This window comes from Scatophagus argus, chromosome 23 (genome assembly GCF_020382885.2).
Source record: "Scatophagus argus isolate fScaArg1 chromosome 23, fScaArg1.pri, whole genome shotgun sequence".
In the NCBI taxonomy this organism is placed as follows: Eukaryota; Metazoa; Chordata; class Actinopteri; family Scatophagidae; genus Scatophagus; species Scatophagus argus.
Window position 1 is genome coordinate 12,847,479 of NC_058515.1, and position 20,972 is coordinate 12,868,450.

The 20,972-nt window shown below is 44.4% G+C and overlaps 2 protein-coding genes across 2 annotated transcripts; one reads left to right on the forward strand and one right to left on the reverse strand.

The window, feature by feature from the left end:
* Nucleotides 1-1,718: 1,718 nt before the first annotated feature.
* On the reverse strand, nt 1,719-10,120 carry rab39bb (RAB39B, member RAS oncogene family b). Its single transcript, XM_046380403.1, has 4 exons — nt 9,570-10,120; nt 6,497-6,790; nt 3,199-3,379; nt 1,719-2,583 (listed from the first exon to the last, which is right to left on the reverse strand). The coding sequence occupies exons 2-4, from the start codon at nt 6,709-6,711 to the stop codon at nt 2,338-2,340; spliced, it is 642 nt and encodes a 213-aa protein (XP_046236359.1). The 5' UTR covers nt 6,712-6,790; nt 9,570-10,120; the 3' UTR covers nt 1,719-2,337.
* Nucleotides 10,121-11,200: 1,080 nt separating this feature from the next.
* zgc:162171 (uncharacterized protein LOC565931 homolog) lies at nt 11,201-18,982 on the forward strand. Its single transcript, XM_046380402.1, has 4 exons — nt 11,201-11,925; nt 14,935-15,065; nt 15,441-15,590; nt 16,431-18,982. Exons 1-4 carry the CDS (start codon nt 11,733-11,735, stop codon nt 16,632-16,634), a joined length of 678 nt encoding a protein of 225 aa, XP_046236358.1. The 5' UTR covers nt 11,201-11,732; the 3' UTR covers nt 16,635-18,982.
* The last annotated feature ends 1,990 nt before the right edge of the window (nt 18,983-20,972 follow it).

The window sequence follows — 20,972 nt, forward strand, 5'->3', positions numbered from 1 at the left end:
TTCACTGTCTCAGAGTGATTTTCTTTGGCGTCGAACAAAACATCATTAGCTGGCCTGGCATCTCGAGTGTGAGCATGAAAACATTAATGCAAGGACAAAAGAAATGCCTGCTTAAATTCAGAGAGAACCACATTGGGCTGAAAGCGTTAAACCTTTAAGCCTTGCTTTGTCGTCAAATGGCAAACACTTGGCATGACCGTACTGCTTGTCTCTTTACCACAGCAGCAGATTTGTGTCCAGTATGACCTTTGTCATTTAAACACGTCATATTACACGTAAAGAATCAGACAAATGGTAACATTTTAAACCTTCAGTATAATCGTGTGTGTTGAAATCACTTGGGCCAGGCACTGTAAGCAGGGCTTCTTTGACAAAATGCTTGACAGTTATGAAGACTAGATGCTCAGTAGACAGTTTTGTTGTTGTTGTTTGTACACCTTGAAAAAACTAATGCAAACAACCCTGCAAGAAATCTTACTTTCATGAATAAATTTCATGTTCAGTTTTGGTTTGGAGCAGTTTGAGTCTGTCTCCGCACTTAAAAGCATGTTCAGATTAATCTCTCGAAGCACTGGTAGACTGCCATCGGCCAAAGCACCAACAATGACACCTGTTGGACGAAATGATGATTTCAGTTTCAAATCCTAAACCACAGAAACAGGAACGCCTCTTTGTACAATGCAATCAAAGTCAACAGCACCACAACTTGCAGGCTCCAAAATCATCATAAAGTTGACTCAATACCCCTCTAAAACAATTTCAACAAAAACTGAACATCATAGCCTTCATGAAAAGGTGACTGCAGAGTTGCTGTATGAGACTACAGTAGTTTTAGCCTGGTGTATCTGATAATCTGGGAACAGACAGACACATTTACAGTCTTTCAGCTTCTGGATAGAGTGCATCTAAAGCCATCTGCCAAGGCATCAAGTTTCTAAGTTTTAAGCGAAAATTCCCAAGTATCTATGCTGGTTACATCAACCTGTAGCATTGGAGTGTATGAAAATGAAAAAGTCTGATGAGATATCACACTCGCTTGCACACATAAAAAAGGTATATAAACCACTTGCTTGGAACAGCATTTAACCTTGTAGTTTCCCTGTACCTACATCTGTGATGGCTTGATTTCATGCCTGCCAGCTGAACCTTCTTGCATGATTATGTTGTCCGTTATGCGTGCATTGTGGATAATGTGGTTCTTTTGCCGAGGCCTTGGTCTGGTCCCTCTCTGCTTTGCTATCAAGAAATAATTTATCTCCAGCTTGTGTAGCACCTGTCACAAGTCACAACTGAGGCTCTACAGTTAAGGTGGACTTTACTATTAAGGTGCCCTCTGGATCAAACATTCCTGTTGGTCCATCTTAACGAGTCACCAGTTGAAGGCAGACAGTTGGGAGTTGCTAAGCCACGGTCCAAGCCTCAGTCAGTTAGGCTGTACACATTGTCTCTTAATGCTTAGAGAGTCCATTAGGAAGTGGATGGGTCATGATGGTTTGTTATAGTGCGGCAATTAGCAGAATGATAGTGGATATAACAATGTCATCAATGTCATTCAGCACACTGGAGGTCTAAATTGCTCCAAAGACAAAATAATGTGGTCTTTAGCAACAAAATCACAGCTCCAGGAAGGACATCGTCTTCCTTAATATCATTAGGACCTCCAGGGCTCCTCCATTGAGCTCTGATAGTGGAATGTGGAGCAAAATGTCAGCACGAGAGAAACACAGCTCTTTTAATCGATGGCGTTTGAATCTAATGCTGCTTACTCAACTGCTTTTGAATGATATGCGCAAGCAGGAGGATGGACACCAACATAAATTGTTTCCTACGTGATCATGTAATTGCATATTGAAGGAGAGGAGAAGAAGTAGTAGTGTGTGGGGGGGTGAAGGAAGAGATGATGGGATGGATGAAAGAAAGATTAAAAGAGTCAAGAATGTTGTTATATTTTGGCAAAGAACCAAAATGAATCCTCTTTCTAAGGCCTTTCTAAGACTTTCAGTGAGGGATTTCAAGGCAAGGAGTCCAAAACAAACCTAAACGAGCCCTCGCAAGTAAATGAGTATCTGTGATCCTTCTTTTCAGAGAAGTAAAAGGTATTACAGAAATGGGTACAATGCTTCAGCAATCCACCCATGTTCAAGGTGTTATTCTCCACCTTCTACCGGCCTTTTCATTGAATCGCCTATATATCCAGTCTGAAAAGAGAACTATAGAGGGTTACCAACAGTTTCAGTTCAGTTTCCAAGCCGACGTCTCAGTCCGTCAGCCACTTCCCTCTAAATCCTGACTGGATCCCCGCCCCTTTTCACCTTCAGTCCCAGTTCTCTTCCCGGATCAACATAGACAGCGGCGGTCACTCTTGGTCACTTCCTCGGAGGAGTGAACCACATTGGGGACAAACCCGCTCTTCACACCCTCCCAGCCCTCCTGGATTGTGATATCTCCAGACCGCACCAGGGCGAAGATGTCTCTGGTCAACTCGGTGAAGGCATGCTCCACATTGATGGCGTCACGGGCCGACGTCTCCACGTAGCGCATCCCGTACGCCCCCGCCAGCTTCTCTGCTTCTTGGCGAGTCACCTAGAAGATCAAATGAGATGAGTTTTGGAGTATAGAGGGTGCTTTTCTATTGTACGTCAACATCCTTTGATGAAAGGCCCCGCAGTAGAGAGGAAACCTCAACCAAAGAATTTATAATTGACTCTTCTTTTCATGGAAAATATTGGTCTGGAATACTTTTCATACCACATGAAGACAAGACGCCTAATGTTTTTTCCAGCCTTGCAACCACTGAGTGCAGTAATGCCCTGACTGCTTGTGTGACCACGTTACTTCGCATGCGGTCAGATGATGTGTCAACAAGACCAGATCAGAGTGAAGTGGCTAAGTGGGGAAGTGAGAAGCCTTACATATTATCATGGTTTGTTTAATTTTACATGTTGCGTAAGAGCATTTTGCAGCGTCATCCTGTAACTTCTGAATTTCACTGGTGATATTTTTGCTTTCTGTCCGCCAGTTCCCTCAGAGAATTGACGAGAAAACAGTGACGACTCGCTTCTGATCTAAATGTGAGCGGATAGTTATTTTTAATGCTGCAAACTTTGCTAACTTTTGTATTACGTAACATTCAAATCATCCCAAGCAACAAAAGCCTTAACAGATATTGTGTTGTGTTCACTCTTACGCCGTACACACCTGGCGCTGTGCCTCCAGGTCACATTTGTGGCCCACCAATAGAAAGACGATGCTGTGAGGCTGGACGTGGCTGCGAGCCTCCTCCAGCCAATCGTGGACGTTTTGGAAGGAGCGGCGGTTGGTGATGTCGAACAGGAGGAGCCCGCCTACTGAGTTACGGTAGTAAGCCCTGGTGATGGACCTGCAGATGGAGGACAAGATGATGATCAGAGCCAGATGCAATTCGTTTGCCAAAGATTATTATTAGCTCAACAGGGAAATGACAAGCTAATCAGAGAAAGAAACTGATGACAGTCACTGTGAAAGAAGGAAAAGAAGCAGAGGTGATGGGGGCGTTAGGTGGAGGACCCGAGAAGTTGGGTGCAAATGAGATGGAAGATGAGAGGAAGTTGTAGATCATTTCGCAGCTACTGCGACCAGTTTTGTTTGTTTTGATGATTTAGATTTAGAGTGATTAGACAGACTGATTTCAGGAAGGAACAAAATGTCCATTTGTTATTTGTTCCATGGAGAGCAAAAATAACTCATTTACGACACAAAACACTGAAATAACAGTGTTGGCACAACCGTTTGGTGTCTCTGCCTAATCTAAACTAAATATAAAATGCCAAATATCAGTCCTGCTACGTATCGACAGTAAAACAGTACAGACAGTGATGACTTTGACATAAAAAATATCAGCATCGACGTTTAAAAATGAATATGAGTTGACCCCAAGTGTAAACTAGAATTGTCTAGTTTGATTTTGCAACACGAACACTGCAGCCCGACAGGGAAGTGAGGTGCTGCTGGATTTTGACAAGATGTGACGCCCCGCACACACACACACAAACACACCGACCGTCTCGTGATGCGTCCGTCTTCCCGTAAAATCCTCACAGTGAGGACGTCAACGTGAATATAACGAGGAGGGGAAAAAAATTACACACTTGAGTTAGAGATGGGAAGAGAGACGTGTCAGGAAAGAGGAAGAGGGGATGATTAGTCGAGAGGTGGAGGAGGTGGCAAAAACTGCGGGTGATTCATTTGATTCGACAGACACACACACACACACACATATATATAAATATAGTTAGGGGAAGGAGGGGCCACACAGATGAAACAACAGTGACTAAGGTGAGATCTGCATCATCAGTAGGACAAGAGAGCAGGCGAGAAAGATGAGGTGGAGTTAAGTCGGAGGGGAGGTGCAGCTACAGTGTCAAAGAATCCCAAAATATGTCAAAATGTCCAGGCTTTTGGGTTAACTACATTCCCAAAATGGCTACAGTGAATGAGCCAAAATGGCTACCTCGGTGGATCAGACGATGGTCTCTGGGAGCTTTAAATCTAAATTTATTCATCCAGTCATAATGCTGTAACAGTTTCCTTAAGCCTAAACTGATGTCTTCAAAAAGCTTATTTTGTTCAGTCAATGGTCCAAGAACACAAAGACTACTGATTTAATATTACTTTAAAAAAACAAAACAGTAAGAAGACTCAGGACTCTAAAGAGGTTTTGCTTGGATAATTCATTAATTAACTGATGATCGAAGCACTTGTGAGTTCACTTCCTGCCAATCGACGCTCAGCTCGAGATTAGTTCAAAGTGACGTGTGCAGAAACACTCGCCTTTTCCTGATGGTCTTCAGCTGTTCGTCCACTACCAAACACGTCCATTTAAAGCGGTCGCTGTCCACCTTTGCAAACAGTTTGAGCAACGAGACAGAGGCGAAGCTTCGCCCTCCTCACATGAAATTCATATCCTACAGTTTAAAGCAGATTTCATTGCTAAGAAGGTCTCGTATTTTTCTCTTCAAAACGGCTGCTTGACGTTTGTCCTCTCAGCCTCGGGAGGGACGTGTCGCGGTTGCCATGGAGATGCCGATCGTGCCGACAGGTGAGACCAGTCCCCTTCTGCCAAGATGATGACTGGAGCCGAATGTGTGTGTGTGTGTGTGTGTAAGCATGTGTGAAAGATGCATTTCAGGCTGTGAGATGTACATTCTGATCATTATTACAGCCATCTGCACACTGATGGGGGGACATTTGCATTTTTGACATGCATTTCCTGTACAATCAAGTGATGGGGTCGAGCTCAAGGGCAGCAGTGGGATGTGACTAAGTACAGTGCGTGAGTACTGCACTGCAGTACTAATTTGAGGTCCTTGTACTTTACTTGCGTCTTTTCTTTTCATGCCACTTTCTACAAAAGGACATATTGTAGTTTTTACTGAAGTTATCTCACAGCTTCCACCTCTTAAGCGGCCCGTTAACCGCTGCATTTGTGCTGTTGCAATGAACCTTTTCATTGTACCGAGTGGGAATGTTTTTAAGGGCTCCACAGTGTATGAATCGCACATTAGACTAACGTGTTGGACAGTAACATAACGTAACCTCTACACTAAGTTTCCCTCATCTTTTCACAACCTGAAACGATGCCAGTTCCCCTTCAGATGTTTTCGCCCCCCTAAAACCTGGTTGATTTTTATTCTTCCTCGGGCAGAATCATCACTTTTCACCTGTTTTACTTGTTAGATTCAACCGCCTCTAGTTGTTTTCTCTGCTTGTGTCTCCTCAAACCTCATTTGAATAACTGCTCGCTCTGTTGCGCGGGCAAACAAATTAGTCCCAGGTTGTAATTCGAGTTTTGAGACCTCTGGGCCATGTTGTTAAGTTCCAAGTGCTTAAAGTACTTCCCGACATTGAGACATTAATTAATACGACACATCCAGACCCTGAATTTTGGAAACAACACTGAGATATAATTTCTGCAATTCTTCTGCAAGGTGAATGCTTTGTAATAGCAATTATTTGACACTGTGAGGTGTCAACGAGACACCTGATCCTGTAATCATGTGATTCTTTTCTTTATTCTTCACTGATTGCTGTGAGAAAATGAAATGATTCCTCTTTTCCGAAGGTGTCATCTGGGGTCAGCAGGTTCAGCCATCTCTACAGTCAAAGCAGCTCTTTTCCCGTTAGGTGCGGACAAGTTTTGATCATTTCACTCTTTCAGTTTCCATCTTAATCAGAATAAACATGATAAACCACAAGTTCCTCGTTCCCTCACTGTTGTCTCTACATCTGCGGTGGCTGATCTGGTGCCTTGAATACACTGACGTGCTTTCCTGCATTCTCATAGACTGAGCTACCCGACGATATGTAGAAGAGTTTTAAGAAGGCTTATTACCGTAATATCACGAATATCGGGGCATCACAGTGAATTAAACTCATTAAAGACATAAAATAGTGTGTGCATATACGGCCCATCCTCTCAGGGATGTCATATTAACCACACACGGCCAGCTGTTCTCACCTGAAGCGCTCCTGGCCCGCCGTGTCCCAGATCTGCAGCTTGATCCGTTTGCCGGGCTCGATCTCCACCAGCCGGGAGAAGAAGTCCACGCCGACGGTGGGGTCCGACACCTGGGCGAAGCGGCCCTCCGTGAACCGCCGGATCAGACAGGACTTTCCCACCGTGGAGTCCCCGATGACGATCAGCCGGAACTGATAGAGCCATATCGCCTCCATGACTTGCCTCTTCCTCTCTGTCGCTCCCGGCCGGTGTGACTGTCTGTCTGTCTTCCTGCCTGCCTGCCTGTCTGTCGGTCTGTTACAGTGAGACAGAGGGAGAGAGAGAGTGAGTGAGAGAGCACGACAACAGCGGATAATCCCTTTAAGATTTAGGATTTGAAATATTTGGCCGAATTTTAATTTTGAACTCAATGTTTGATGGAGGACAACCAGTGGTGGCTTGTAGCTTAACACATTTTCTTTCCACCTGAGTACACTTTTGAGGTACTTGTACTTTGTTTGAGTATCTTTTCTTATATGCTTGAGGTGATAAATCACCTTATGATAGATGAAGCAGTAAAGTCTGTAAAGTATTTAAGATCATCAGCTGCTACATTAAAGTGATAAACACATGAAAGCATCCGCAGTTCGTCCATTAATATCATATATGTTCCTCTGACGTGAGGCATCTTGCATTATGAGTACTTTTACTTTTGGGATATTTTCATGTTGATACGTTTGTGCTTTTGCTTGCATTTCAGACAATGCCTTTACTTGTAACGGTTTATTTTCACACCGTAGCACTGCTTCTTTTACTACGTTAGTAAGTAAAATATCTGCAAACATCATCCCATGTCTTTCTGCAGCCCGATCTTCGTTTGATCATATTTCTTGTAAGCACCAAAGAACTTCTTGGGAACATTTTAGCATTTTGTGGTGTTTCCTTCGTCGTCCACGGACACCAACATCCTGTGGAAGTGATCACAGCATGACTGAAGGCCGGCGGCGGAGGACGGAGATCCTTCACTTCAGTAAAGAGTACTCCACGGTGTAAGTAGTCCCACCAAAACACCACCTAACTTCAGTAACTTCACGAGTCACAAACCATGGCAACAACAGGCCGCGTGCATCGCTTTTCAGTGTTCCCCCCAGAAACAACATCGCGTCTGTTCCCTCCTCTTGCAGCCTTTCTGTGTAGTAGGGGGCAGCCGTGGCCTAGAGGTTGGAGAAGCGGCTTGTGACTGGAGGGTCGCTGGTTTGATTCCCCAACCGAACAGGCAAGGGCTGATGTGCCCTTGAGCAAGGCACTTAACCCCCAATATATGCTCTCTGGGTGCTTGATGCAGCCCACTGCTCCTGTGTGTTTCACTGCATGTTGCATGTGTGTGTGTGTTTCAATCAGTGATGCAGAGAAGTCATTTCCCAGCTCGGGATTAATAAAGTAACTTAGATTAAATTATTTTATTAACATACATCCTTGATATAATACATTCAGTGTTGCTGCCACATCGGGGACTTTGCTGCCACTGTTGACTTCAAACACTGAGGAGTCACACAGGCTCAAAAGGCATAAAACCGACATGTTAGTCCAAACTCTGACCCTCTGCTGATTGGCTTTCTGAAACGTGACCTTCAGTTGGCTGTTTGCGCTCTCTTTGCGTCTCGCCCGCCTCCCCCCTCTGGCACACATAGCTGGCTCACTGTGCTTCATTGTATCCAAGGCGTGATTCAATTAAAACCACGAGATATAAGAGAAAATCCTCTTTTCTCCTCACTTGATGGCGTCGATTGATGTTTTAATAAGCCAGCTTTTTTTTTTTTTTTTTTTGGATTAACAGCCGCCACCTAATATCCCCTTTTTTTTTTTATACGAGGCTTTGGCGTTTGAACGTGTGACCCCCAACCTCCACCCGCTGCCTTGATCATTTCCATTTCGCTCCACTTTCAGTACACTTTGCTCATAATGCTTTTGTACTTTTGTGTACCCGAGGATCTGAATACCTGCTCCACTACAGGACGGAGCGCAGAATAATTCTTCTTTACTTCATGGCAAAGAACGGTCATCCTTAAACTACTTTTACTAAAAAAAAAGTACTGAGCACTGACTATGTGCTCCTGTTGGGCCCTTTGCATTACTGACTCACAGGTTTAAGTCAGTGCTGAAGTTAAGGCTCGTGTTTTACTCACAAAGAGCAGTTTTTTTAGATCATTTCTACTTAAGCTAAAATATAGGATCTGAGTACTTCTTCCCCCCTCACTAGAGTCAAATATAAAGAAGAATTATTCAGAGAAAATGGACCCTAAACAATGAGGAAGTGAAGCTGATCAGTGTAGCACTTGTTTTGATGCAAAGTTGACCATTAAGCCAGCATTTATGTGAGAGTTAAGTCCACATTAATGCCTCAATAATAATAATAAAATGGATCTTCCCACACAATGAGTACTTTTACATTTAGTACTGTAACTATATCAGCAGTACTCATGCAGTCTTTACTCGTAGCAGCCTATCTCTACTGCTTCTCCTCACTGAGCCCATGTCATCGCACTACAGCTCTCCCGGGCTCAGGCCATCAGGCGGGCATGGAGCCAGACACATGCCGCCTCCCATCAGCCCCTCCGTGTCCCTGTAGGGCCGGGTTGCGTAGCTCGGTTGGTATGCAAACATCAGTGCCTGAATCCCCGGTGAATAGCAGCCCTGTGGGCCCTCTCACGCCGGATGCACCGGGACAGATTGGAGGTTCACCACGTAGCCGGCGTCTCACGGGTGGATCTGACTCAGAAACCCCCGGAGACGTCTCAGATACAGGTTCATGTTGTTCTCCTACTGACTGGACTTTGAGCTCACGACAGCTCCAGTGGTTTTAATGACATCGTGCTGTGAAATAACACGAATTTCCCGTGATCACCTCAGGGCCTTCCAGTAAAAAAATGTTTCATATCAGAGTTTATGCAGATTAGGATGGACTCCAGCCACACTTACAAAACGTCTTATGGCAGAAACAGGCCTTTTGCTTTTCCTAAGGAACCACTTGTAGGCTTGGTTACACAACAAATAACAGAGACACAGACTGCAGGTGCTAAGAAAAACAACCTACTTGGAGCAGGAGTGGAGTTTAGGCCGGAATGGCTGCTCTTCTTACGCTGTTTCCTCGCCCCGTTTAGGACCGGGCTGATGTGGACTCCATGGCACTGACGAGCCCGGCAGGATCGACCCTCGGGACGCGGCGAAACCCTCACAAGAAAATCTTCGTCTTAAAAGCCCAAAACAGGGGGCGATGTAGAACAGCAGGCCCCGGAGTCAGGACTCTGGTTTCCTTCCTAATGCCAGGCCCGATCGAGAGCTGAGAGGAAAACGCTTCCAGAGCAGGTGCAGGTTTTTGTTTTTTAACGGATCTTACGCTTTCAGCCGGCGCCACGAACAAACTTCTCGTCCCTGTTTTCTGTTTCGACAGCGAGAAGCGTGCGTGTTTATGAAGGCAGGATGCTCGCTGCCAGGGGGGGATCCCGCCGGATCATTTCTGTGTCTGCTGTGCGTTTGTAGGGTTTCGCTGCTGATGAAATGGCAGCAGTAGCAGCAGCATCATATAGCCTGACTCATCCCGCATCAGTACCACTACCGTAAAGGACTGCGGAGAGGCGCAACGCTGAAGAAAAACACGCTGGGAGCCTTGAATAGAAACAGGCGAGTAAAGAAAATACGAGACAGGCGGATGTCGTGTATTTTTATTGGACAAATGACGGCGAATTGGGAAATAAGATATTAAGATTAAGCTTATGTTAAGATATAAGCTTCAGATCACATCAGAAACACACACACAGTGTGTTTTTATTCTTTTGTTGTAGTGTTTGTTTGTTTTAATAAAGCTGCACACTCACTGCGCCAGAGCGCATTAGTGCGCAGGCACGGAACTGGGCGAGCTGCATGATGGGAGGTGTAGTTTTCACACATGCAGCACAGACTCTTGGGTGTTCGTGTGTTGTGTTTTCTGCATCAATGAGGGTATGCAGATGAGAGGTTCTGGTTTAAGCTCTCAGGTTTCGAGGTTTAAGGATAAAGTTAGTGTTTGGTTTGTTTCAGTTTATACTTTATTTTATTATCACAATTGTTAATACCAGAAACACGCCTGTGAATATTCTCATTCATCCAGGTCATGGTTATCTCAAGGAAATTCAATCGAATGCAACTGGACTTAGTTATTTGTCTTTGAAGACGTTTCACCTCTCATCCAAGAGACTTCTACTGCTGCTGCTGCTACTGAGAAATTACCTGGTTTAGTTAGTCACATGAGTCCTGTTTCCAGGTTCATCATTTCAGTGCAGAAATAAGAAAACTGCATAGAGAAAGAACTTGTTATATTCATATTAGATTTTAGAGCAGGGGCGCATTCAGTCTTTCTGAGGGGCGGGGACATAAAAGTAAAAGGGGCTGCAGAGCATAGCGACGCATGCGTGGTGAAAGGCTTCCAAACGCCAACTAATTTTCTAGCTGATTTTGCTTGATTTCTGCTCTGAAAGTACACCTTCCAGAGCACCTGTCCTCACGAAAAACATGAAAAATACACACAAAAAATATATCACAAACTAAGCACGTGCCTCAAACAAGGTGTATTTTTACATGTTGGTAACATTTTCTAAAATGCACACACACACAGAGTTTTGGGGGTGTGGTCGACCAGGCTTCTCACCGCAGTTTCTCCTTTGAGGACCTGGCAGCGGACCAAACAGCAGCAGGAGGCGGAGGAGGCGGAGGAGGAGGAGGAGGAGGAGGAGATGTGCACACAAACCGCGGCCTGAGCGGATAACAACACAAAGTCGTTCTTCTTCTCGTTGACGCGGCCACGACAGCGTTTTCTGTACACACAGCAACTTCCTCCTTTGGCGACAGCAGGACTTTTGCACGGAGCTGACCGAGACTTTGAGCACATGCTGGGACGGTGGATGATAAAACAACCTGAGCCACAAGTGGTTTTGTGTCGCGCCTGCAGGGCCTTTTAAAGTAACATGCGTTGGAATCGCCGCCGCTTTTTATTATTTGGATTAATTGGAAGTTCCTCTCAGAGCTTACTTTTTTAACATTACTGTGTAAAGTATCACACGTATTACTCGGTTTGCCAGCTGTTTGCCTTCATTCATGACTTGGGACCGACTCTCACAGGCCAAACCCTCCGCGCTTTGCAGCACTTCTTCACGCGGAGCCGCTAATTGGAGACCTCACTGTGCCATCCACTCGGCGCGCGCTCCCATCCGGGCCACTCAGGATGCAGCACGAGCGCCTGCTCAAAGTTCTGGTCATCGGCGACCTCGGGGTCGGTAAAACGTCCATCATAAAGCGCTACGTGCACCAGGTCTTCTCCCAGCACTACCGCGCCACCATCGGAGTGGACTTCGCCCTCAAAGTCCTCCACTGGGACCACAAGACGGTGGTGCGCCTGCAGCTGTGGGACATCGCCGGTGCGTCACTGACGACTGTGGCTGATTGCGGTTATACAGGATAGAAGAGCACCTCTATTTAAAGAATAGCTTCTGTTCATGCTTTGTTTGCATTGTTAAATATGACTTGCTCAAGAGACAGCAGCCCATTGTCTGCTGGAAGTAAAACCAGTCTCTGAAGGGAAGTTATAAAAAATAGTTTCAAGGTTGAATCAAGGTTGATGTCAGCTTGTAATTTAGCTATCTATAAAGTTGTTTTATGAACATGCAGCTCATGACTCCTGGCAGACATTTAGTACTCAGATGGAGTACAAAGCAGGAGTTAAATGTCTATCAAAGTGGTTAAAGTATGTTAAAACTTGCTGTATTTTCCATTTGGGCTTAGACACAGCAAATACATGGCACATAAGCGCATTTAACACCTAATTTTGTTTACTAATGGTCAGAATGTAATTAGGGTCATCTTAAATTTCAAATTTTGTCTCCTCCAAATGTGATAATGTGTCTTAAAGCGTCAGACCTCACGGTGTTTAACTTAATATCAGCGCTGGGCTGCTCACATCCAGTGCGACCGAGAGACGAATATGCATGCGTTACTCTGCATTTCCTCACTCACTGGATGCATTTTGCTGACACATCCAACCACGATGGTGCACGACACGAGCAGCGACCGTCTAGAAAATGTGACAAATCTCCATTTCTGTTGATGAAGTGTTGAGTTTACAACCGGTTACCTGCCAGGTTAGGCATTTTGTGAGGAAAAGCGCGCTGCATTCTGCTGAAACCTGTCATGCCTCACTGATTGCGTGTAATTTGATGTTCTTTCGGACGCACTTTTCCTCCTGGACTCACAGCCGTCTCTCACGCACACACATGGACACACACACTGTGGCTTATCTCCCTCCTGCTGAGCGTTTGTGTCGAACGACATGACAGCTGATAACAACTGTCATTTGCATGAAGGCATCCAGCTGAGGCAGTTTGTCAGACTTTGGACCAGTAGCCAGTGATGATATCATGCTGGAGTCACTGTGTGGAGGGTTTTAAACTCACACACACACACACACACACACACAGATATCAGATTGAGTTTGTCCAGGTGATAATTGCCCCAGTCTTTTGTGTGAGTGAGCAGGTGCTTATCTGGATGAAGTTAAGTCTTGGCCAGTTGGAGCCGCAACGAGTCGCAGATTGATCGATTAGTTGATCTAAAGGAGATTAGCTGCAGACTATTCTTACAATCGATCGATTGATCATTTCGGGGCGGCACGGTGGTGCAGTGGTTAGCACTATCGCCTCATAGCAAGAGGGTTCCAGGTTCAAATCCCAGTCTGGGCCCTTCTATGTGGAGTTTGCATGTCCTCCCTGTGCCTGCGTGGGTTTTCTCCAGGTTCTCTGGCTTCCTCCCACAATACCAAAAACATGCACATTAGGTTAATTGGCTACTCTACATTGCTCCTAGGTGTGAGTGTGTGAGTGTGTGGTTGTTTGTCTTTGTGTGTTGGCGACCAGTCTTTGTGTTGACTGGCGACCAGTCCAGGTTGAACCCCGCCTCTCGCCCGTAGTCAGCTGGGATAGGCTCCAGCTCCCCCGCGACCCTGACGGATAAGCGGTATAGAAAATGGATGGATGGATGATCGTTTCAGTCATTTTTCGTGCAAAGTTGTCAAACATTCGCTGCTTTTCTTTGTCGTTCTGTGACGTAAGTCATAGTAGAAGACTGCACTCACTACAAGCTGATTTTTGTTATGGAAAAAAGCATTGGAGAGCTGCCACTTGAGCTCCGAGTGAAGCTAACCTCCAGGCTAATATCATGTGCACCAGCAAACAGGAAGTTACAGACATATTTGTAGTGTGTGGAGTTTGTGCGTTGGTGATGCTACAGAAAGACGGTGCAGAAACTGACTTCAGTCCACATATTTTTATATTATCACCAATGAACTTTTGATTTGAAGGTCTCTGCAATAAACTAAAATAAGCTTTGAGCGTTCGCACTCATCAGATAGCGTTAAGACAGTTTAGAGTCTCTCGCTCTTCCTCAGCGACTGAAAGACAAAGATAGCATCTGCTTTAAGGAAGAAGACTGTCAGAGTGTGTGTTCAGTTTTTGAATCAGCTGTTGTTTAGCTGCACAGATGATGACACACAGACTGTGTGTGTGTGTGTGTGTGTGTGTGTGTGTGTGTGTCTAGCAGACACTTGCTCATTCACCACCATATTAGTATCATGTGGAGGAAGTTAGTGTCCAGGATAGAGGCTTATTCTTGTATTCAGTTACACATGGACTTACCATGCAACATTTTTCTTTATGCACGCACACGCGCACACACACACACACACACACACACAGGGTTTAACAAAACTTTCTTAAAATCTTTGTCTGGTTCTGCCCTCCTCGAGCAAGACACTATAATTAGAACAACAACCATTAGTCAATTAATCAATTAGCTGACCAACAGAAAAGCAATGGGAGGCTGTTTTCATAGTCAGATCATTTTTGAGTGAATTTTTTTTTTCAGATACAATCCTCGTTTGTCATATGTGAATATCTTTGGGCCCAGGATTATGAGTCAAGCTCTTTTAATACTTCAGTCATTAACTTAAATAAATAATACATGTTTTTACAGGCCAAATGTAAGTTAGCTTCACTCAGGGCTAAATTCCTAGATTTCCAAAGGAAGTTTTGCATTGGATCCTTCAATGGCAAACATTGTGCTGCACAGGAGATATCAAAAGAACAGTTTGACATTTTAGGTATTTTTTTCTGGTTGATTATAAATTATCCTAATCTTAAGTCTCAAATAAAAGCAATGCTGCAAATGTCCAGATAAAGAATTAAGAATTTAGAGTCGTATTTAATCTCTTAATCAGCTCGCCTCGAGGGAAGCCCAGAATGAAAGACTCACTTCAAGTTTGGTCTGTAATTAAGTTAAGCGTAGAGATAAAAATATTTTCAGGTGTCTAATTGGGTTTTATTAAGTCTCACATGGGCTATGATAGATAACGTTGTCCTCTCCGTTTTCTTTAAAAGGGCAAGAACGCTACGGCAACATGACCCGAGTGTACTACAGGGAGGCGGTGGGGGCCCTCGTGGTCTTCGACATGACAAGACTGTCCACGTTTCAGGCCATCCTCAAGTGGAAAGGAGACCTGGACTCAAAGGTAAGCAACACGAAGTTGAAAGACCGATCCTCAGTTTGTACCTCGAATGGTTGTAGTTTTAAACTAAGAAGATCAATATTCCTTTGCTCTGATGCTGTGTTAATTCTTATTCCGTAACAGCATTCTCTCCACTTGCCTTGTTTACTTCTGCTTTGTAACTGACTTGACTGACTCATGACTTGCCACATTACCCATAAAGTTTGTAAAAACCAAAATGTGAGACGGATTCAAGCTGGATCCTGTCTCGCAAAAAACCAAATCAAGTCCAAGTACACGTCTCAGGGTGGTGCTCAAGTGCAGCACTTGAGTGAGCAGTTTAACAGCGTAAGAACACGCTGCCAGAATCAGCGATTGACTGCTTCCTGCTTCCATCAGGTCGCCCTTAGCAACGGGAGGTCGGTCCCAGCCGTTCTGTTGGCCAACAAGTGCGACCAGCGGCGTCATGGCTTGTGCCCCAAGCTTCCCAAACTGGAGAACTTCTCCAGGCAGTACGGATTCGTCGGCTGGTACGAAACCTCCGCCAAGGTAGGACGCGACTGTCTTCTCTTTGATTGTCTTCCTAATGGGACGCGAGTGTTGTTTATGTCTCTCTCACTGTCGCCCTCAATCTTTTTCCTCTGTAAACAAATGTGGCTTAGCATTTTGTCACTGTGTCAGCCTTCTTAGTTCCTCCATCTTTCTCTTCTCACCCGCAGGTTTGTCTTTCTGTGTCAGCTCTTCTCTGTCAGTGTCTGTTTTAAAGCTGCTCTAGTCGACAGTTTAATGGAGCAGGAAGCACATTTTAACTCTTAAGAACTGAAGCTAAGGTTTGTCCCTAAACTTGCGCGAGGCTGTTTGGAAGTTAAGTGTCTCAAATGACTTGGTTACCGGGTAATGAAGGCCTCAAAATTCAAACTGCGTCCTCCTACTGATACTTGCCGCCGCCTACATGCAGCAGCATGTTTATTTGCGGCAGCCAAAATTAGAAACGGTTAAGAGCCTGAGGGACATTAAATGTGTTGGTAGATAAGGAATCTTTGTGATACATGTGCTCTGTTGGGTTTGTTAGATTTTATCGATCTACTTATCCAATTGTTCTGTGTTTGAAGGTGCAAGTTTGCTTTTTAAAGTGCACAACGAGGAACCTTGATAGCCTCACTCGCTGCTTTTGTGACCTTCTTTACTCGAAGGGCGAACTTTCCTTCACAGTGAAGAAACAAAAAGTCCTGTCATCTGAAGTGGATGGAGTTTTCAGTTTGTAATGTTTAAATGATTGTAATGGGTGAAACGTCTTCTTCTGTTTGGGAATATTTTCAAACTCCCTTGTTTTCACTCTCCCTGTACCTCCATCACGAAACCCGTCACCACCGTCCTCTCTCCTCCCAGGACAACACCAACATCGACGCCGCCATCACATGCTTGGTGAAGAACATCATGTCAGTGGAGGAGGAGAGAGCCTCGAGTGACGCCGCCGCTGCCAAAACCGAAGCGGAAGGCAGCGTTCTGGTTCTGCCTCGCTTCGACTACAACGTGAAGGAGAAGGGACTCGGTGGATGTTCAGGATGCTCCTCCAGAGACAGAGAGGACTGAAGGAAGGAGGGATGGACATGTCCAAACCGGGAACCTGGAAGGAGACCGAGAGGAGGAAGGAGGTTATTTTGCTGAATGATTAATATGTTGCATCTCTTTCCTCCCTCCCAAAAGTTCCTCAGAGACGCTAGAGGAAACAGTTTAACAGTTTGGGATTTTTCTAAAAACAAACAAACAAAAAAACATAAAGTAATTTAATTGTTGTTTTAATGTAACAGAATTTGAGTCAAAAGTTCCAATATTACAAAAATGTATTATTTTGGAAACACTGAAATATTTTATGGATGCGAACAAAAATGTGACTCTTGAAAACAGGAGGTTTTTGTCTGCTGCACAGCAACAATTTTCCAAGTTTTTCTATTTTTTTGGCTTCGATGCTTTTCTGTTTGTGTTGCAGATACATATTGCACTGCAGGAAAAGTTGCTTTGTTCTCTGAAATGGTTGTGATTTTCAGCTTCTGCGCTTCAGTGTAAATATTCTCTATACCTGCTGCACAGACAGGCAGGTTTAATGGAGTTAAATACTCGTTGTGTCAGCATCCATCCCCATCATGGCTGTAAAACCAGAACAAAAGGTAGAATAACTATAGATGAGGACAAGTTCCTTTTCTTCCATAATCATTATATTTCTTCTCTTCCCTCTTCTTTTGTGTTCTCTGAATGTGTTCCTGCTCTTAGAGCCGCGTCCCTCTGCACTCTCTGCGGTTAAAAGCTCGTAAACGAACCCTAATTACATGGAAGACTGTGTGTGTGTGTGTGTGTGTGTGTGTGTGTGTGTGTGTGCGCGCGCGTGCGTGCGTGTGTGCTCTCTGTACTTGCTATTGCCTGACAGGTAGTGCACTATAATTTCGCGCCCACCCGTGTGGTGAATATTCCTTTTCACTGTGCCAGAACACTTTCTCACTTTCGTAAAAGTGTTTCCATCGCTCAAGCAGACCAAACCCCTTTAACTGTGCCGCGAGCGCTCTTTGTACCACCTTCCTATCCTAATAATTTCCAAATACTGTGATGTGCAGTGCCTTTGTTACACAGAACAAAACAAACTCTCCCAACTTTCGCTCTCACTTTCATTTCTGGTGTAAGCGCACAAATTTTCCGGCCGTCTGTTTGGCCACTCTTAGGCCTTTCTCTTTTCTGTCACCTGCTGCGTCCGAGAGCAGTTTGAACCTCTAGAGGGAGCCACAAGCTCTGTGATTCCACAGTTGTTCACTTTTGGATGCTCTGAGGAACTCTCCAGGTTGCGTTCGTTTCTCCATCCCTCCCTCTCTGCAGTCCTGCTGGTGTAGGAGTGAAGCCTATTTTTGGATGTAGACTCCCCTCCTCTCCTCTCCTCCCTTCCTCTCCTTCCTTCCTCTCCTCCCTCTCTCTCCTACTATTTCACTCTCTCTCACATCCCTTTCCGTTGCTTTCCAGCCCTCCTGATTTCCTCCTGATTGTGCCATTTGCAATGTCACGTTGGCTGAAATGAGTGCAGGAGGCGAGAGAGGATCGATGCCGAGTGACAGGAGGAGGAGGAGGAGGGTCTCCTCGCAGCTTTCTGCGTTATTAACAATCGTCACCTGTGCAGATGCCTGCTGCAAAACCTCCCGGCTGATCTGATTTGTTTTCTTCAGCCTTCCTGAGAAAAACAAATGGATTATGGTTATTTTTCTTGTTGTTTTTGTTGTTGAGAAACCGGTTGGGTCTTGGAGGACTGGCGGCGGCGCAGGGAGGATCTCTCGCGTTTTGTTTTCCGTGAGTTGGAACAAAGGAAGAAAAATCTTTCCTTGTCACAAACGTATTTGTTGTTGCCACCGTTGCCTTTGCAAACATCCATCTTCTTTTTAATTTCCTTGCGAGTTTCTGTTTTCCCTTCCACATGGCTCACTCCTAATCAGATCTTGGTCTGTGGTATTTGATTTGTGGATGAAAAGTAAGCGACTTCAGTGTTTTTCCAGACAACTTAGTAAAAAATCTTTTACTTTACTACAAAATCAGATTCTTGTTTTTTTCTGATGTAAAAGACTTTATGAGTTTGGGAGTGTTTAAACCAAATTTCAGTCCTGTGTTTTGAACTTTAGTTGTGCCTCCCTTTTCTTTGTAAAGAAAAAAAACATCTTTCTTCTGTTATTAAAAGAGGACTTTTCCTTCCTGTTGCAGTCCTACTTGCAGGAATTAATATGAATGAATGAATGAATGAATTATGAATATGTTGCTCCTCTTGTCCACATTTCCATAGTACAGAACCTTTTCATCATGTCTCATGATGTTTTTACGGTATAAAAAATAAAAACATGGACATTTGTTTCCAACAGATACGTATGACGTGGCTTTGAATTTTGAATTTTACAGTTCAAACTGTGTTGCTGACTGCTCACGTTGCTCACTCACATGAATCAGGTGGAGGCTTTCACATTAGATCACATTACTGTTGCTGAATGTTCCACGTCTTTTCCCAGTGAATGCAGCTCACCATGAAGATGGCCGCTGCTGTTAAAGCCCTCGTCAGTCTGCTGCTCATCACACACATAAGCAGAGGTGAGTGCACCTTTTTTCCCGTTACTTGTCAGAGGCCGCCCACCTGGCATCTCGTCTCTTAAAAGCCCTGCTGATGATTGCTGAGAGGCTTTTATTCCTGAACAGAAGACTGTAACAGCCTTGCAGCCGTGATGTCGTCCATGTCTTCTTCACCGTCATAATCATGCTCGTAATCACAGTGACACAGTTTTGAAGTTTCTGAACTATTTTCATATAACTAATTTGATTTGCACTACAAATGCACATTTACCTGCAGTTTCACCTGCCCTTTTTGTGCTGTAGTTCTCACATTTGTTCTCCTGTTGTCAGGTTTATTTATCAAGCCCACACATATGAAGCAGGCTGACATGTCAGACATACGACACCCACTGTTTTTACCCTGCACCTGTACGAGTTCGATGTCACTAGTCCCAAACTGATACCCCTAAGCATCCAATCTGAATCTAGACGTATCTGCCCGGAAAAACACGTACGGACAAAATGAAAGTGAGGGGATCACCAGCGCCATGCACATTTGGACATGGAACAGATGTTATGATGTTTCACCAAATGTAAAGTGAGGGGGTCAGCGACATCATTCACATTCAGGACGATGGTAGAGGTGGAGAAACCAACCAGCCGACAGACCGTCATCGCCGTCCATAGAGTCACATCGTCAACAAAGCTGAGAAAGATCCTTACGTTGAAAGTGTTCAGAAGCAATGTTCAGAAGATATTCAACTCTCTGAGACATCAGTGGTAAATTACAGGTTTTGTGTCACTGGCTGATTCAGAATGAGTGATAAAGGGCCTCTAGACACATCTTCACTGTGTTAAATCCTTACACAAGCAGAAATTGTTTTATTCCTCTGCTGGATTTTGATTTTCTGCTCTAATTAAACATCAACTAAACAGGAAAATGTAACTGCCAGAAGTGAACCTTTTTTAAAAGTGTTTAAAACTGTCAAGTGCATGAGCAAAGCGACTTCATTTTATATTTTCTGTTATGAAACAGGAAATGGAAAACCATTGCACTGGTGTGTGACTCCGTGTCCACATACTTGTTCATCAACAAGCCAAGCTTATTTCCACTTTGCTGCCCTGCTGAGAATCCAATACTCTGCAACTTCCGACTCTCTTGGTGAGAGCTTATTTAGTGCTTCAGATCACAAACCATCACGACCAGATTAACCTGCTAGGAGGCCCTGGGGCAAGATGAGCCCACTTGACCATCTGCTCCCTCTCCGCCTCTCTGTCCACTGTGTCTACACCAATATCTTCGAGTACCCTTCAGATGCAGTGATTGAGAGCCAGTGTTGACGCCACAGGAATTTCAATTTAGCCTTGATTCGTTGGCAGCATTCACACACACATTCTTGCCTTATCTTGAAGAATTTCTTCTCCTCCTTGCTGCAGCACCTCAGCACACTGCGCTGTTGCTTTCTGGACGTGCAACGCTGGTCTGTTGGTTGGCTTTTCAGTCCAAATATCTGCAGAATTATTGGATGGCTTGAAATTAAAATTCAAGGTGAAAATGGCTCAACCACTATTGGATGGATGTTTCGATCTGGATGACCCTCTGTTGAAACTGTGCTGATGCCTTGGCTTTTCATCAGGTCAAAGCTTTCATTTATGTAAGAAAATGCAAAACGTACAGGATGGATTTGATTCCCTGACTGTTCTTCGAGTGCGAGTGCCAAGTGTCTCAGCAGCAATAGATTGGCATTGAAATTCTACACAGACATTCATGGCCCCCTGCAAAATAAAATGTGGAAACTTTGGCTAATATTCAATTTTGTCCAATACTTCTGTTTATATTTTGTTTAGTGTTAATTAGTGAAT

Excerpts from the sequence above, each read along its gene's own strand:
- rab39bb (XM_046380403.1), bottom strand. The coding sequence starts at position 6,711 with ATGGAGGCGATATGGCTCTATCAGTTCCGGCTGATCGTCATCGGGGAC. Across the intron at positions 3,380-6,496 it reads GCGGGCCAGGAGCGCTTCAG|GTCCATCACCAGGGCTTACT; the intron begins GTGAGAACAGCT and ends CTCCATCTGCAG. Across the intron at positions 2,584-3,198 it reads ACCTGGAGGCACAGCGCCAG|GTGACTCGCCAAGAAGCAGA; the intron begins GTGTGTACGGCG and ends TTGATCTTCTAG.
- zgc:162171 (XM_046380402.1), top strand. The coding sequence starts at position 11,733 with ATGCAGCACGAGCGCCTGCTCAAAGTTCTGGTCATCGGCGACCTCGGG. Across the intron at positions 15,066-15,440 it reads AAGGAGACCTGGACTCAAAG|GTCGCCCTTAGCAACGGGAG; the intron begins GTAAGCAACACG and ends TGCTTCCATCAG. Across the intron at positions 15,591-16,430 it reads GGTACGAAACCTCCGCCAAG|GACAACACCAACATCGACGC; the intron begins GTAGGACGCGAC and ends CTCTCCTCCCAG.